This window comes from Athene cunicularia (genome assembly GCF_003259725.1).
Source record: "Athene cunicularia isolate RWA chromosome 2 unlocalized genomic scaffold, athCun1 chr2_part1, whole genome shotgun sequence".
In the NCBI taxonomy this organism is placed as follows: Eukaryota; Metazoa; Chordata; class Aves; order Strigiformes; family Strigidae; genus Athene; species Athene cunicularia.
In genome coordinates, this window is record NW_020799095.1 from 148,362,531 (window position 1) to 148,380,123 (window position 17,593).

The 17,593-nt window shown below is 43.1% G+C and overlaps 1 protein-coding gene across 1 annotated transcript in view; it reads right to left on the reverse strand.

Moving 5' to 3' along the window:
- The window catches only part of COL22A1 (collagen type XXII alpha 1 chain), a 244,421-nt gene that overhangs the window by 40,163 nt on the left and 186,665 nt on the right, over positions 1 to 17,593 (reverse strand). The window contains exons 34-41 of the mRNA XM_026843424.1: positions 16,091 to 16,144; positions 15,746 to 15,799; positions 14,555 to 14,608; positions 12,458 to 12,511; positions 10,821 to 10,874; positions 9,743 to 9,847; positions 9,202 to 9,246; positions 6,856 to 6,933 (exon numbers count right to left, since the gene is read on the reverse strand). Coding sequence (XP_026699225.1) covers positions 6,856 to 6,933; positions 9,202 to 9,246; positions 9,743 to 9,847; positions 10,821 to 10,874; positions 12,458 to 12,511; positions 14,555 to 14,608; positions 15,746 to 15,799; positions 16,091 to 16,144 — 498 coding nt within the window. The remainder of the gene's footprint in view (positions 1 to 6,855; positions 6,934 to 9,201; positions 9,247 to 9,742; positions 9,848 to 10,820; positions 10,875 to 12,457; positions 12,512 to 14,554; positions 14,609 to 15,745; positions 15,800 to 16,090; positions 16,145 to 17,593) is intronic.

The following is a 17,593-nucleotide window of genomic DNA, read 5'->3' on the forward strand; positions in this document are numbered from 1 at the left end:
TGAGCTCATGAGTAGGACAGGTCTGGGTGCCAGCAACTGGGTTGCAAGGCTGTGAATCCAGGGGGCTTCAGGTCTGGGTACCAGCAACTGGAGGACACTGGGGTACCGAGTCCTGGGTACAGGGCAGAGCATGTGTCCAAGACCAGTTGCTGGAAAGATCAACATTTCATGTATGTATTCCAACAGTGGCCTTCAAACCTCATCAGCCAGCGAGGAGGAGCAGGATCAAGACATTCTTGCTCATGTTTCCGAGTGCTGTTTAGGTTTCTATGAGTGTTGCAAAGGCATTATTCCCCACGTGGCCACATGCATGTGCGTGTATGTGTGTGCATCACATATGCATATACCCACTGGCAATATGTCCTCAGTCTCACTACTGCCTGGACCTGGGGACACATAACCACAGCACCCTTCCATCTGCTGGGCTGGGCTAGGACAGTTCCCCCAGGTCCTGAAAAGCACTGTATTCAGCTACCTCTAACACAAGGAAAAGCATCCCACAGGACGAGTGTGCTCTTTAAATGAGGTCAAACCAGGGAGTCCAGCAGGCTTGCACATAGTATTCGTTTGGGGATGCAGCTTAAAAAAGTGCAACTGAGTGAGCCACTAGAAGGCATCCATTTCTATAGGAACATCAGAGAAGTGATGCAGTAGCCATATCCAGCATCGATAAGTCAATCTGGAATTCCAAACACACCCAAAACAAGGTCTGACCTCACATCTCTGGGGCTGTGTTTGAATAAATTGGCTCACACTATGACTTCTCTCCCTTTGGTTTCTATTTCAGGCATATTAATTCACTAATCCTCATACAGCCCTCCATGCAAAACGCCTTAATGTTCTGCTCAAGCAAAGGCTGAATACATAATTCTGAACCCACAATGAAACGAACAGAGCAAAGCAGAGCAAAAGCAAAACGATTCTACTTATACAGCATATGCATCCATTAGGCGAATTCAGCATAAGCATGTGGATTCACCCATTGCTCCAAGCAGTCCCCTTTTCTGCTTATGGTTCAGTTGGGAAGGCCATACTCTGCTAATACTCAGTTTATGGCTCAGTCTTATATAAATAGTAATCCATAGAATCATAGAATGGTTTGGGTTGGAAGGGACCTTAAAGCTCATCTAGTCCCAACCCCCTGCCATGGGCAGGGACACCTTCCACTAGCCCAGGTTGCCCCAAGCCCCGTCCAACCTGGCCTTGAACCCTTCCAGGGAGGGGGCAGCCACAGCTTCTCTGGGCAACCTGTGCCAGGGCCTCACCACCCACTCAGTTATGAATTTCTGTCTTATATCTAATCTAAATCTACCCTCTTTCTGTTTAAAGACATTACCCCTTGTCTTATCATTACATGCCCTTGTAAGAAGTCCCTCTCTACTATAAGGTCTCCCTGGAGCCTTCTCTTCTCCAGGCTGAATACCCCCAACTCTCTCAGCCTGTCCTCACAGGGAAGGTGCTGCATCCCTCTGATCATCTTCATGGCTTCCTCTGGACCTGCTTAAGCAGGTCCCTGTTTGTCTTATATTGGGGGCCCCAGAGCTGGACACGGCACTGCAGGGGGGGGTCTCACAAGAGCAGAGTAGAGGGGGGAATCCCCTCCCTCGATCTGCTGGTCACACTTGTCTTGATGCAGTCCAGGACACAGTTGGTTTTCTGGACTGTGAGCACACATTCCTGGCTCATAGTCAGTTTGCCATCCACTAATACCCCCAAGTCCTTCTCTGCAGGGCTGCTCTCAATCCACTCATCACTCAGCCTGTCCTTGTGCCTGTGATTACCTCAATCCATGTGCAAGACCTTGTGTTTGCCCTTGTTGAACTCCCTGAGGTTTGCACAGCCCCACCTCTCCAGCCTGTCCAGGCCCCTCTGGATGGCCCATCCCTTCCCTCCAGTGTGTCGACTGCACCACACACCTTGGTGTCGTCAGCAAACTTGCTGAAGGTGCACTTAATCCCACTGTCCTTGTTGCCAAAAAAGATATTAAACAGCACTGGTCTCAATACTGACCCCTGAGGACACCACTCGATACTGCTCTCCACTTGGACATCAAGCCATTGACCACAACTCTTTGAATGCAACCATTCAGCTAATTCCTTACCCACCGAGTGGTCCATCTATCACATCCAAGTCTCTCCAATTCAGAGACAAGGATGTTGTGCAGGACAATGTCAGATGCTTTGTACAAGTCCAGGTAGATGATGTCAGTTACTCTTCCTTAACCACCAACTCTGTAACCTCATAGAAGGCCACCAAATTTGTCGGGCATGATTTACCCTTAGTGAAGACATGTTGGCTGTCACCAATCAACTCTTTATTTTCCATGTTCCCTATCATTATTCCAGGAGGATCTGCTCCATGACCTTGCCAGGCACGGATGTGAGACTGCTGGGCCTCTAGCTCCCTGGGTCTTCCTTTTTTCTCTTTTTAAAAAAGGTATCCCCCATTATTTCCCCTTTTCCAGTCAGTAGGAACTTCACCAGACTGCCACGACTTCTCAAATATGATGGATAGTGGCTTAGCCAATTCATCCACCAGTTCCCTCTGGGCCCGCAGATGAATCTCATCAGGTCCCACAGATCTGTGAACCTTCAGGTTCCTTAGATGGTCTTAAACAGGATCTTCTCCTACACTGGGCAGTTCATTCTCCCAGTCCCTGCCTTTGCCTGCTGCCTCTTGGGTAGCGTGGCTGAAGCACTTGCTGGTGAAGACTAAGGCAAAAATTTCACTGACTACCTCAGCCTTCTCCATGTCCTTTATAACCAGATCTCCTGTTTCCTTCTGGAAAGGGCAGCGATTTTCCCCAGTCTTACTTTATCAATGACATTCCTATAGAAGCTTTTCTTGTTGCTCTTGACATCCCTGGCCAGATTTAATTCTATCAGGACTCTGGCCTTCCTAATGTGATCTCTGTATGCTCAGACAGTTTCTCTGTATTCCTCCCAGGCTATCTGTCCTTGCTTCCACTCTCTGTAGGCTTCCTTTTTGCCTTTGAGCTTGTCCAGGAGCCCCTTGTTTATCCATTCAGCCTCCTGGCATTTTTGCCTGACTTCCTCTTTGTTGGGATGCATCGCTCCTGAGCTTGGAGGAGGTGACCTCTGAATATCAGCCAGATTGAGCCCCTCTTCCCCCCAGGACTTTATTCCATGTTACTCCACCAAGCAGATCCCTGACGGGGCCAAAGTCCACTCTCCTGAAGTCCAGCGTAGTGAGCTTGCTGTGTGCCTTCCTTGATGTCCTAAGGATCTTGAACTCCACCATTTCATGTTCAAGCCAAGGTTTCCCTCAAGCTTTACACTCCCCACCAGTCCCTCCTTGTTGGTAACAAGGTCCAGCACAGCACCTCTCCTCATTGGCTCCTCTATCAGTTGAAGAAGGAAGTTATCATCAACACATTCCAGGAACCTCCTGAATTGCTTATGCCCTGATGTGTTGTCCCTCCAACAGATATAAGGGTGGTTGAAGACCAGGGCTTGTGAACATGAGGCTGCTCCTATCTGTCTATAGAGGGCCTCATCCACTCAGTTTTCCTGGTCAGGTGGCCTGTACCAGACCACCACTATAATGTTACCTGTCCCTGCCCTCCCTTTAATCCTGACACATAAGCTCTCAGTCAGCTCCTCGTTCATCCCTGGCACAGCTCCATGCATTCCAGTTGCCACTGACATAGACTCAGTACTTCAGCAGACAATGTAAAAAAACCCTCATCTATATATAACTTTTATGCACGGAGCAAAACCCAAGACAGGTTAAGGTCAAAGGAGGAAACAGGGTGAGGACTCCAATTAAAAAGAGTTGCTGGCTCTCAGCTCTGAATCTGAAAGTATTATACACACAATTTTGTCACATCACTAAAAAGAGTATAGGCTGACACTTTTAATTCATGAAGCAGCTCCACTGACTTTTTTTTCTTTTTTTTTTTTTTTTTTTTTGAAATTCCAGACTCTTTGCACTGAAGCTGAGGTTATGATGAATCTACAGTGAAGAAAACCACTATAATAGTTGTTTTTAAAAAGTATTTACAGAATCACAGAATCATTCCAGTTGGAAAAGGCCCTTGGGATCATCAAGTCCAACCATCAGCCCTACTCTACAAAGTTCTCCCCTACCCCACATCCCCCAACATCTCATCTGAACGACCCTTAAACACATCCAGGGATGGTGACTCCACCCCCTCCCTGGGCAGCCCATTCCACTGTCTGAACACTCTTTCTGTGAAAAATATTTTCCTGATGTCCAGTCTGACCCTCCCCTGTTGCACTTTAAAGCCGTTCCCTCTTGTTCTGTCACTAATGACCTGTGAGAAGAGCCCAGCCCCAACCTCTTTGCAATGCTCTTTCAGGAGCTGTAGAGAGTGATGAGGTCTCCCCTCAGCCTTCTCTTCCTCACACTGAACACTCCCAGCTCCTTCCCTGGCTCCTCACATGATTTGTTCTCCAGGCCCTTCACCAGCCTTGTTGCCCTCCTCTGCCCTCGCTCCAGCCCCTCCAGATCTCTCTGGGATTGAGGTGCCCAAACCTGGACACAACCCTCCAGGTGTGGCCTCACCAGTGCAGAGCACAGGGGGACTGTCACCTCCCTGCTCCTGCTGGCCACACTATTCTAATCCAAGCCAGGATGCCGTTGGCTTTCTTGGCCACCCAGGCACACTGCTGGCTCCTGTTCAGCTGCTTGTCAATTAGAACCCCCAGATCCTTCTCTCCCAGACAGCTCCAGCCACACCTCCCCAAGCCTGTAGCCATGCTGGGGGTTGTTGTGGCCCAAGTGCAGGACCTGGCACTTGGCCTTGTTGAAGCTCATCCTGTTGACGTTGGCCCACCAATCCAATCTATTTAGTGAAGCAGATTAAATAATTAAAACCAATTCAATCAGGAATAGTGTGTTAAGTAGGTGGCTACTCTTCCTGACAGTGGTCAAATAATGATGACACTGAAAAAAGTAATATTCTAGTGTAAGACTAGTGATGTCTACATATGGAATCAAGTTCTTAGTCTTTTGTGTTCGTGGATATGCGTATGCTAAAGCCCAGTGAAGAATAATTTTGTCATCTGCTGTACATCAGGATGCAGAAGTGAACTCATCTACCCCTGTACTGAAAGTAAAAATCAGTAATTAAAAATTATCCACAGCCTAGTGACTTTCAAACAAGCCAGATACTCATTTGCTAATTTAATTTTAATTTTAGTATTAATGACTGAACATTAAGAAATGCAAGAACATCATTGTTCCTTAGATAAATCATAACAAATAACACCCAGCAAATCTTCAATCATCGGTAACCCTGTGAGGACCGTGAAGGCCATGACACAGACACAGTGTGAAACAAGATTGACCCAGTCTGCTTTACCTTATATAGTATTCAGCACAGTAAAAGCAAATATTAATCATAGAATCATAAATTGGTTCAGGTTAGAAGGGACCTTAAAGATCATCCAGTTCCAACCCCCCTGCCATGGGCAGGGCCACCTTCCACTAGCCCAGGTCGCCCAAAGCCCCGTCCAACCTGGCCTTGAACCCTTCCAGGGAGGGGGCAGCCACAGCTTCTCTGGGCAACCTGTGCCAGGGCCTCACCACCCTCACAGGGCAGAACTTCTTCCTTATATCAAATCTAAATCTAACCTCTTTCTGTTTAAAGACATTACCCCTTGTCCTATCACTACAGAGTCCCTCCCCATCTTTCCTGTAGCCCCTTTAAGCACTGGGAGGCCACTATAAGGTCTCCTGGAGCCTTGTCTTCTCCAGGCTGAACACCCCCAACTCTCTCAGCCTGTCCTCACAGGAGAGCTGCTCCAGCCCCCTGAGCATCTTCATAGCCTCCTCTGGACCCTCTAAAGTAGATCTGTGTCCATATTATATTGGGGACCCCAAAACTGAACACAGTACTCCAGGTGGGGTCTCATGAGACCACAGTAGAGGGGGAGAATCACTTCCCTTGACCTGGTGGTCATGCTTCTCTTGATGCAGCCTAGACTGTATTTTTCAACCAGTATTACACAGCGATATGTTTTATCTTTTCAAGATAATTTTCTATACTAATTGAGAAACACATCTAGATAACCAAAGAATTAAAACTGACTGTGATTGGTACAGTATAATGGGGCTGAAAAAAAAAAAAAAAAAAAAAATTCCTCCTAAACTTATTTCACTTGCAAATTCAGTGCATATCTGGAGGATTCTGAGCAGGGCTATAGTCAGAGCACTCCCAAATACACCTCATCTCAAGAAGAGTTGCTCATGAAAAGTACTGGAATGATCAAACCCCAGTGATATGAAAATTGAAACTCAAATTCAGAAGCAGACTCCCAGACACATCTTGTGGCCTACTGATAAGCAGGGGGTGTGGGCAGAGCTGCATGAGGTCCAACTAAATATTTGTGGGAAATTATGGGGACAATGGGTCTCTTGGAGTACAGGAATTTAAGAAATCTGATTTTGTATTTCCCTACCAGAGTGCTGACTATGTCACTGATGTCTTCTAAAAGGCTGCCAGCAAGGTTACGTTTGCCCAGCAGACCAGACCTGCTGGCTCAGCACAGATCTCGACTCACACCCACAGCCAACGTGTCGAGATGATGCAGACAAGTCAGGAGTAACAGACAGTGATATCAATCACTCCTATAGCACTTCTCTGCTTTTCTCCGTCAACTAAACCAAATGCATCGAGAGCTCTCACAACAGACGTGTAGACATCTGAGTCATGAATGGCAGCCTCTGGACTAGTTTGTGGTTTGTATCTTCAGAGGATAAAATGTGCCACATGCTCTTGGCACAGCTGAGCACAGGCAACATGTTCCCCAGAGGGTGATAGGTAAGTTTTTGCCTTGTTACAAGTTGCAGCAAGGGCCTGCTACTTACTGGAGGTCCAGCCAGCCCAATTCCTGGCACGCCTCTGTCTCCTGGTTGTCCAGGGAGGCCAGGAGCTCCCCTCTCACCCTGAAAGAAAGGAAGAAGTTAAAGGCTTTGTGCATTGTTGAGGAAATGGGCTGAAATGCAATCAGGTTTTACAACAGAACATAGCACTGGTGCATCCTGACCTGATCCTGCCCACAGAGGAACGGCATCAGGTTGTGGGAGCATGGGGATATGGCACAGTGACCATCATGCCATGCCATGAAAACTGCCCCCTTCATTCACACAAGCCCCAGCCCACTGCTGTGAGCACTCACGCAAGGCCAGTGTGTGCCACATCACATAACTGAGCGTGAACACAGACTACAAGTATTTTAATTGATTTAGTGCACAGCATCCCATTTCCAGCACTTGCAATTGCCTGCAGGGTATTAGGCACTCTCCTTGGCTTAGGGAAACGCTAAGCACCATAATGTGCTTTTCTTTCTCTGTGTTTCTATGGTAGATGACTAACCTGCAGACATTGCTAAACACAGATTATTTATCCAGGGACAACAGAATTAGAGACGTTCAGTTACATCTTAATATTTTTCTTTTCTTCATCAACACAGGCCTCCTCACAGAACTGTATGAACAATTTTGGTAAAAAAATAATTCAACAGTTCTACAACTCTCTCCAGAGGACTATACTACAAAAGGAGAGACGTCCCTTCTAGAAAACAGGATTTTCAATAGTAAAACCTGTAGAGCACAGACAACTACTTGACACTGTCTAATGGGCATTGCAGGTAGAAGATTAAGAAATAATTCAGCTGCAGTACTTAAATTTAATGTCTGTTCTCTTGTTATAGGGAGAAATCAAATAAGATTTTTATGGATTGTATTGCAGTTGTGAGATTCAGTCTCACGTTGGCAGTAGACTTATAACAATGAAACTTATTTATGTTATTTATTATTACACTATTTCCATCTATAGAGAATCATGACAGAAAAATTGTCCATGGATTCTGCCCACCCCAAATTCAGACTGCAATATCTCCCCTCCCTCCCTTCCTTCCTTCCTTTCTTTCTCTCTTTCTTTCTTTCTTTCTTTCTTTCTTTCTTTCTTTCTTTCTTTCTTTCTTTCTTTCTTTCTTTCTTTCTTTCTTTCTTTCTTTCTTTCTTTCTTTCTTTCTTTCTTTCTTTCTTTCTTTCTTTCCTAATCTTATATTACAAAGAAACAATACTGTAAGGACATTGAGAAAAAAATGTATTCTGATTAGTTCAAAAACTCCAGCACATCCCTTATCTGATATTTTATTCAAGAACATAACTTCAAAACAAAAAGTTCAATAATATTTTCCCATGCACAATTAAGATTCTTACCATCTTGTGTTGATATTGAATAGAATATTTCATGAGATTTCTTTTAGGGGGTTTTCTGACTTTTATATTAATTCTCAGTCTATTATTGTGTGTGTTCTGAACTGTCAAAGATATATGCCACAGACTACAATGCATTCATACAGAATGCAGCAAAATGAAAATATTTCACAGCAATGTGGTTATTTCAGAAATATGGGACCTAGCTGGATCTAGTGTCATACTTCTATATTCCTATTTATATCATTTACAGAATCTGTTTCAATGTGCTATTCTTCTTCCAATCTAGATCAGGACATTTTGAAGAGGAGAATTTTTGACATGTCTGACTGAAGATTCAAGCACAATCCAGATGCTCTCAGAAGTAAAAGGGTTGAGGTTTTTTTGGTGGTTTGGGGTGGGGTGTTTTTTGGTGTTTTTTTCTGTTTGTTTGTTTTCTCTATTTGCTGTGTACTCGGAATAAACTTTACCTTCAGCTGAAAAAATCTACGTCCTTAACCTCATCAACTAGCTAGTCTTTGTCTTAACTAGAGTATAGGAGGACAAACCAGGACTATCTGGTCCCACTGGAAAACAGTTCACATCCTCCTTGGAGAGAGGTGAAGGAAATGAGTGCTATGGAGGAATGCTCTTTGAGGGGCTGACAGGCGGTCTCAAGAGTAGATCATCCTTTAGCTATGCAACGTGTCTCTCTCTAGCTGCATGGATTAAAGGTCCCCAGTCACAGTTTCCCCAAAAATGTGCATTAGTCTGTGTTGAATTCACATAATGCTGGTATAAAATTTAAATGTGGAAAGTGAACACAGCTAATTCATATCTTAATATTTACATCTATGGGCATAAAGAAAGGAACTTCCTAAAAGGCTAGAAGTGCAGTTTTGAGTGACAGCTTCACAAAATCTATTTTTCAGTGAAAAACAAACCATGTTTTCACAATAACTTTCTTCTCATCAATTGAGAAAAGCAGTCCGCAAAAAAGTCCATGCTCACCTTATGTCCAAAGGGTCCTGGCAAACCTGGAGGGCCTCTCTGCCCCTAAAGTGACAGAGCCAAAACCAGAAAACAGTCACCGTGCAGCCAAACAGGACCCTGAACTTTGAGACAATCAAGACAGCAACATCCCCACTACCCTCCTCCTTGTCTCACACCGTCTGGCAATGTTTTATTGATTACACAGAAGCAAATTAAATAATCTGCTAACTTGGCTAGAATTAAATGCTTTTAGGGAACTTCCACCAAAGTAATAATTTTCATACTGGTCACAAGGACAATAGTTACTCCTTGTGGAGGTCTCCATTTTCAGTGGCCACCATGTTCAGAAATACAGCTTCAGTTCTCTCTGCCCTTTTGGATGCAGCACTGCGATCTACAGCATTTTGCACAGCCAGTCCTTTCATGTCTTCAGGCAGCCAGCCTGTGAGCACTTGTGACAATGCAGCCTGACTCTGCCACAGACCCACCATTCTGCAGAAATCATGCTCGTCTATCTCACACTGAACTACTCAAGCCAAAGCTTGCCAGCAGTGCTTACCTGTTCTCCATCTTTACCCTTACCAGGCAAACCTGGCTCTCCAGCAGGCCCTGGCTCGCCAGCTGGCCCAGGCAAACCCACTTGTCCTTCTTTTCCAGGATCACCCTGTAGAAGACAATCCAGCAAAACTCTTAGCAGCATACTAAAGACTATTCCTGTCTCAGGTCTTTCATAGGGGCTGAAAGATATGCATTTTTTCTAGTCTTCTCATCTGAATTTCTCTTAGTATCATAGGAAATGCTCTCTCACAGGAAGCCTTTTCCTTCAGCAATCTCAAAGCATTTGTAATTTTCCTTAAGGAAAGTAAAAGGAGACTTCAAGATGTTTTGGGAACCAGCTATTTAAGAGCCCTTGGTCCATACATGATCCTGACTTAGCAGTTATCTGGACGACGATTTGACTGAAGGGGTTGGGATTCATCCCCTTTTAAACCCAGTATATATGCATATATGGGGCCATTTTTCTGATTAATCATTCCTACTCCAGTAAACAAAGACCAGGACTGCAGCATGCTGGGCACTGTGCAACGAATAAGCAAACCACAAACCCCTAACCTCAGAAAGCTCACTGGCTAGCTAAGAGATGGGACATAACAGTTAGGCAACGAAGGCAAAAGGTAAGTGAGGATGCACTGGAAAGCTGAACTAATGGTTTAGTCACAACAGCTTATCAGAAAAGCAAACATCTCAGTTTCCTAACCGTGAAAGCCAGTTTTTCTCCCAGCTTTGGATTTACAGTGATGAGTAGGAGGTACTTAAAACACCAAATCCCTGCTCTTGTCAGGCAATGAGGACAGAAGATCTTCACTGCAAAATCTGTAGCAGTGACTTCAATGTATCCAGCTGTATCTCGGTGCTTTTTTCAGGAAAATTAAGAAGTTGCAATGTAAGGAAAACCTTCTAGCACATGTAATAGAGGAGGTCAGACACGAAGATCTAATGAGCCCATGTGTCTTAACCATTCACAAACCCATGAAATAATTTCCCAGTTCAGACTGCTTCTGTCCCAGGTTACTTAAAATGCCCAAGAAGAAAATAATAAAGAAAAAAAAAAAAAAACATAAAAAACCAAAACACACCTTTTCTCCCTTTTGTCCCTCCTTTCCTGGTAGTCCAGGGTCTCCAGGCACACCCTGGAGAGAAAAGAACATTAAAGCTTAAAACTTTATTTGTAGGCAGTATTTGATCCTAAGACAAATGGCTAAACCTGTGAGTTCAGTACAAACTACCTCAAGGATTAGTACCAGTTTTACATTTCCCAGTACAGACAACCTGTAATCCAGAGAATACTACAGAAGAACTGTGCATCAAGTGCTTAAAGGAGTGTTGGGTTTTTATTTAATATAAAAAAATGCTGAGCAGCAAAAGCAGAACTTGAGCCAATCCCAGGTTTGTGCATTCTCATTCTACCAATAACTATTTTTTTCATTCTGTGAAATCCTCAGCACTTCCTAATCCATTACCAACAAACTCCCAGTCATCACATCTGTATCAGAGAAGCCAAAAGTCTCACAATTTTTATTTTTTTTTTTATGGCTGCTATGCTCCAAAGGTATACACTGGAAAATGCGGTTATGTTCGTTTTACTCTCTATTTCAGTTTTCAATCCTTTTCATGCCTTGGCAAATCTCAAAGGATTCCTTGTCAAAATATAGGTGATTTAGAGCTCCAAATTAAATACTGTAAATTCCTAACTCACCAAAACACATTATGGATTAGTACTCCATTTTAAGATGTGAAATGGTATCTTGGCACCAGTAAGATTGGTTTGACCTCACAGGATGGATGCAATATTTATTTTCCCTTCTGCACCAGTAAAAATTATTTCCAACCCTATTAGCTTTTAGAGGCGATACATTTGTATTACTGGTATAGAAGTTTGCTTAAAGGAATATGAAATTGGAAAAGGTCTTCATTTTCATCTTTCAGTTTGAAATTAAATTACCACATTAATACAATTAAACCAAATGTATTTTAACAATTAGTAGAAAGAAAATTTAAGCTTTCTTGGATTCCCAGGTACTGAACTCTGCCCTGAAGAGCCCTCTGTGCTAATCCACTGTGCCTGAATACCTTTTAACATGGGCTCTAACTGCTGTTTTCACTTACTCCTGTGTAAGCCCAGAGAAGCCCCAGGCACCAGGAAGAAAATTACACCAGTGGAGGAGGGAGTAGAGTTAGTCCAAAGACTTTTTTTGCAAACATGAAAAGCTCTGTCATGCACAACTTAATAATGGTGATGAACACCTCCTGAGGTAAGGAAGACACCATATTTATTTCAACGTTCTGATTGTAGGAGCATATACTTACACGTTTTCATCATAAAAATGGGAGTTTACCCTGCAATTTTTATATCAAGAAGTCATGTTTTCAGAAGGAAAGAACAAATGAAAACAAGGTAAATGAAACAAAAGCAGAGACAATAAAGACTGCAATTTTTTTCTTGAAGAGCTGGCAGCAAAAATCACTTTTCACTATTTGGTGAGGAATGAAGCAGCTCCTCGCCTCCCTCTTGCTAGAAATGAATATGAGAATATGTTTCACGGATACACCATTCCCAGATGCCTCCAGATCTTTCAATTCAATGATAAAAAAAAGTGTAATGAAACACAGCCTTTTGACCCTGATAGTAAACCCTGTGGGAGGGAAAACTAAACATATTAAATAAAGAAATCAGGGCAGAGATGGGAAAACGAATACACTGGTGCATACATACCACATTTCCTGGCAAGCCTCTTGGACCTGGGGGCCCTGCTGGTCCAGTCACACCCTGTTTTAAGAAAATGAAATGTTGTGTGCATACGTAATTCACAGCTTTTACCACCATAGGAACAAGATGTTCCAAGTGACATTGGAGTTCATGTCAGACAAGGTGTTGTACAAGCACAAAGCAAAAAATAGCATTTTTGCTAAACACTTTGTAGTGTAAAGAAGCATCAAACAATGCAAAATGGATGAAGACTCTCTTTAGGAGCTTAAAATTACCTTCCATCAAAATAAATCCTAAATCTAGCTGAGATACTGGAAGAAAAGTCAGGGCCTGAAATATCAAAAGAACAGAGGAAAGTATGCTGATTTATCATTAAAATAAAAATCTAGGTCAAAAAAAGAATGCTTTGTTTGACAGTTCTACCTTTCTCTACTCTGGGGACCAAAACCTGAAAACATTCATTTGCACTAAGTAGATGAACAGCACAAACCACTCAGAGTGTTATAGTTCAGAATTGTCTTTTCTGTCTGCTGTTTAGGGTGGGGAAGCCCATGTTTGTCCCCAAAATTAAATGGGGGCCATGAGAGGATATCTATCTGGGGATTAATGTCCCCACAGAGGTGTATATCTGGGGTTACCAGGCTGTATTTAGATATTTTCCTCTATACTTGACCATATCAGGTTAAAGCTGCTACCTCTGTAGTTCCTCATCACCCTGCACTGGCCAGGGTTCACCTGTCATCAAAGCTTTGCAAGGAAAAGGATTTCTATTAGCATACCTAATCCATTTAGGGCAAACCAGAGAGACTATCTAAAAACATCTGGCTTGGAGTAGAGTACAGAGAAACCCCTTCTACTGGAAGCACTGAGCTGTAATGTCTTGCAGAAGGACAATGCAAACGGGAGATGATGAAAATCTTCCACAGCACAGCTGTTCACAAAGTGAATGCCTATCTGTTGCCTTTGGCTCACTAGAAAAGAGTTAAAGGTTTCCTCATTTCTGTGTTATTTACAGTCCCTGGTCTATGAGCTAACAGAAACATTGGAGCAGTTGCACTCTGTGAAAGGATGGGGGGAAAAAAAAAAAAAAAAAAAAAAAAAAAAAAAGGGAAAAAAAAAAAAAAATAAAAGAAAAAAGGTTCCTGCATATACCTTTCCCTGTCATTAGTATCCTCTGAGCCACCAGGTTATACAAAGAAATAAAACCAATGGATCTCTTTGGTGGAAGGAGGACTTTTTTTTTTTTTTTCCCCTAAAAAGATTAAGGAATCTTTCAAAAATGAGTGAAAGAGAGCTGGGGACAGGCAGTTCAGAATTTAGGGTCAAAACACTGCTAGAGATGACACCTAATGACAAGCCCAAGAAGGAAAACCATGAACACAAAGGTGGAGAAGAAATTTCAGTGCTCTGGGATGCTTAATTTGGATTTCCTATTTCCTCCTTCCCCCCGACAAAAACATCCTCTCTCTCAATTGTTATTTCAAACAGTTCTTCAGTCTTCTTTCTCTGCTTGCAAAGAAAGTATGTGGCCTTTTATTCAGCCGCAAAGGGCTTATATGCTCTCACAATAATAAAACAGGACTTGAATCCTTCGCTGTTCCTTAGCACACAGACTGACAATAGCAGCATTCCCTACAAGACATGCCTCAAAAAGTGGTATGTGATGATTCCTCTGCTGATGAGCCTGTATTAAAGAAAGTAGAATTGACTAAGAAGCCTAAAAACAACCGTGCTCAAAAACTAATTCAGGCTGCTGCTGAGACGTGAGCTCCCTGCACCAGCTGGCTGCCTGGGCTGGGCTGATAGCGCAGTGCAGCAAGAAGCTGTGCCGGCACCTCACCCAGAGAAGAGGGCATTTTGCTACACAGGGAGAGACTTGGACAACAAAAGATGCACAGTTTATTGCTGGGCCGACTGGGGCATTGATTTGTATGGTGTAGCTGTGCCTGTTTGCCCACAAGCAGTGACTCTACAAGCTGCAGCTTAGGACATGCCCTGTGCCCAAAGCAGCCTGGGATTGCACATCTGCAAAGCGTTGACTTCAGTGTCCCTTCAGGTGTGTTACTGTCAGGGAAAAATGCTGCAAAGGAAGCAGTTACTCACAGACTCTCCAGGGGCTCCGGCTTCTCCTCGGGCTCCTTTCTGCCCCTTTGTACCCTGTGCAGAAAGAAGAGAGATACCGTCTGATTAGAGATGGGACAAGACTGCCTGCCAGACAGAAACATTTCAAGATGCCTGAACGTGCACCAGGCAATGTTTTTTGTTAATCAATTCACAGAGGAGTTTAACGGCTGAGGAAATGGCTCCCAGTTCTCTGTGCAGTGAGAAAATGAAATATAAAAATAAAACCCTGAGACATAAGAAGAATTACTAATGACTGATGGGCTCAGAGTCTGTTTCTCAGCACAGGATGCTGAAACTTGCAGGCATTCATCTGGGTGAAACTCCTTCCTATCCTCGGGCCCACCAACTACTTCATTTCCAGCTCAACTGTGATGGTCTCCCTGCACAGAGGAAGTTTTGCCTGGAGTTCTCAAATACAAAAAATAGCCATTTAGAAATGGTCAAAGTAGATGACAGCTTGGAGGCCTTGTCCCAGTCCTACATACAATATAAGCCCTTTTTAAAGGATTTTGGCAAGACAGACTCTACGCACTGAACAGTCCCCCATTTACCAGATTTTAGTTAAAAGTTGCATGATATTACTGTTTTATTCATAATGCTCAAGACTGCTGTTAACCTGTTTAAGCTGTTGATGCCCAAGTAATAGCTGACATATGGCTTGGGTACAGCACAGATGGTGGCAGAGTGGACGTCCTGCCATGCTGACATGAAAACATACCTCAGTGATGACTGGAAATAATAGGCGTGAGCTAAGAAACTTGCAGAAGATAACACATTTCACATGAGCCATAGTGCATTCAAGCTCAAACGGGCTGGGGTTGAATCTGAATGCTCTGCAATGTTTTGGCAATGTACTGCAGTAACCTATCTGTGAGACCTGTGGGTCAGTGGCATCAATACAAGACGCCCTCTTGAAGGATCCTGAGGATGGAAGAAGTCTCTTAGACAATACTGATCACGTTAAAGAGATGCTGTGTTTCTGCTTTGATTTTCCTCATGTTGTCCTGATCTCCAGCATAAGTAAATACCTCTGAAGTCCCTGAACTTAGAACAATGAGGAAGGAGAAATGGGCTGTTGGTGTATAGGGGAAGAATTATTTTCAGCGACATAGACCTTGAAGGCACCCCTCTCTGGTCATGTCAGATTTTCTTCAAGGCTAAGCCTCTTACCTGTACTCCTGCAGGTCCTGGGACACCTTGTTCACCTGGGACCCCAGGCAATCCCTGCAAAAACAGAGGGAGAGGTGAAGGAGCTGAAGAAAACTGCTCCTTTCTTCTCCTGAGCAGGACGTTTCTCCTTCCTCCCACTAAGAGAATAAATGGTGTTTCTTACAGAGGCTGTGACTGTACAGGACTCCATCTCTCCTGGGGGCTCAGTCAGAACAAGAACAGTCCAGAATACAAATAGAGGAGTCAAATACAAAATTTAGCTGGGCCATATCACTTCAAAAGCCCTTAATTAATCCTGTACAACTTTACTGTCAGCCAAGCTCTGTTTAACAAACCCCTGCTTACAGGTTCTCCGGTTGTTCCTTGATCTCCTTTCTCCCCTTTTGGTCCAGGTTCACCCTGATATAAAACAACAAGACATAGAGAGAAATAAAAGCTATTTTCCATGGCTGGAAGTCACACTAGTCCTGTTCGCCAAGAAGGCTCCTTCAATCAGTTATCAGTTTATGACATACAGTACCTTCTTTAAAGAATGTTGAGATCAGTGAATCAAAACTGGTATTACACACTAAGAACTGGAGATCACTGTCAAGACTTCTTGGAATGTTATGATAATAATTTCAAAAATGTTCAATTTAAAAAGATAACAGTTTTCCATCACAGAGAACAGTCATTAAAGAATTTACCATTCAAAAATTTGATCAACTCAGCTCCAATGTATTAAAAGGTTAAATGGTGCAAAAGCACCAGCACCACAGCACTACCTCTCTGCAGGACCACAGACCTAATGCCATCCTACAACTGGGGAAATTACCCCACACACACACAGCTCCCTATCCCACCCATAAGAGAGAAGTGTTCAGGGGCTCATCTTGAGCACTTTCAGAGATGGGCACTATGCAGCTTTTCCTGATCTCTAGTTCTGTTAACAACTCCATACATTCACGCAAATCCTGCTCCCTCCTGCAAAGTCAGTACAGTATTTCATGCACCACCATCACTGACTAATAGCATTAATTTATTCCTGTTCTTCTTCTTTACAATAAATTGACGATGCTTTCAGACACAAGTTCATCAGCTTTGTTCTGAGCTCTACAACATAATAAGTCCATGTTACTGCTTTTTCTAAATTGAAAAGCACACATTTATGGAACTAGCTGGAATAAACCAGGCACTACATGAAAATTCATATTTATATATTTATATGAACATATGTATTCAGGCAACAGCAATCATTACTTATTCATTATTTATCATACAAAGTGTTTCAATTATGCAATCAAGGAAGAGTAGGAACATCAGTGATTTAAGCTACATACACATGCAAGGAATAGTGATCAGTCAAAATGCAGAGCCCAAGACAAATAAGCTTGAATTTTATTCATATCAGCTATTTGCCAATCATTTCTACATCACCTGGGAATTGAAAGTCCATTTGCAAATGATTCTCTAACAGACAAAATAAATGTAACTCCATAAATATTACTTATGTCTGTATTTATTATGCATTATGAATAAATATTATCATCTGTGATAAATAGTAGGAGGAATTTTACTCTACAAATAGCACGCCGTTAAATCAACTTTTAAATCGGGCAGTCCCTGATGCCATCTAGTGGCCTTCAGAAAGATAACGGCACCACCTAAAGTAGTTGAAGCAAAGGGTCCTGTGCAATAAACCTGTGTGGTTGCGCCTGGAGGATGCTTTGGGTAATGATATTTCAAGCTCCGAAACCATTTTTGAGAGAGCAGAGCAACAAAGTACAGCCATATGACAATAAATGTGTAGTCAGGATGGTGTTACTGCGTGGGAATAAGGGCACGTGTTACCAGGGAAAAGTGGTAGTG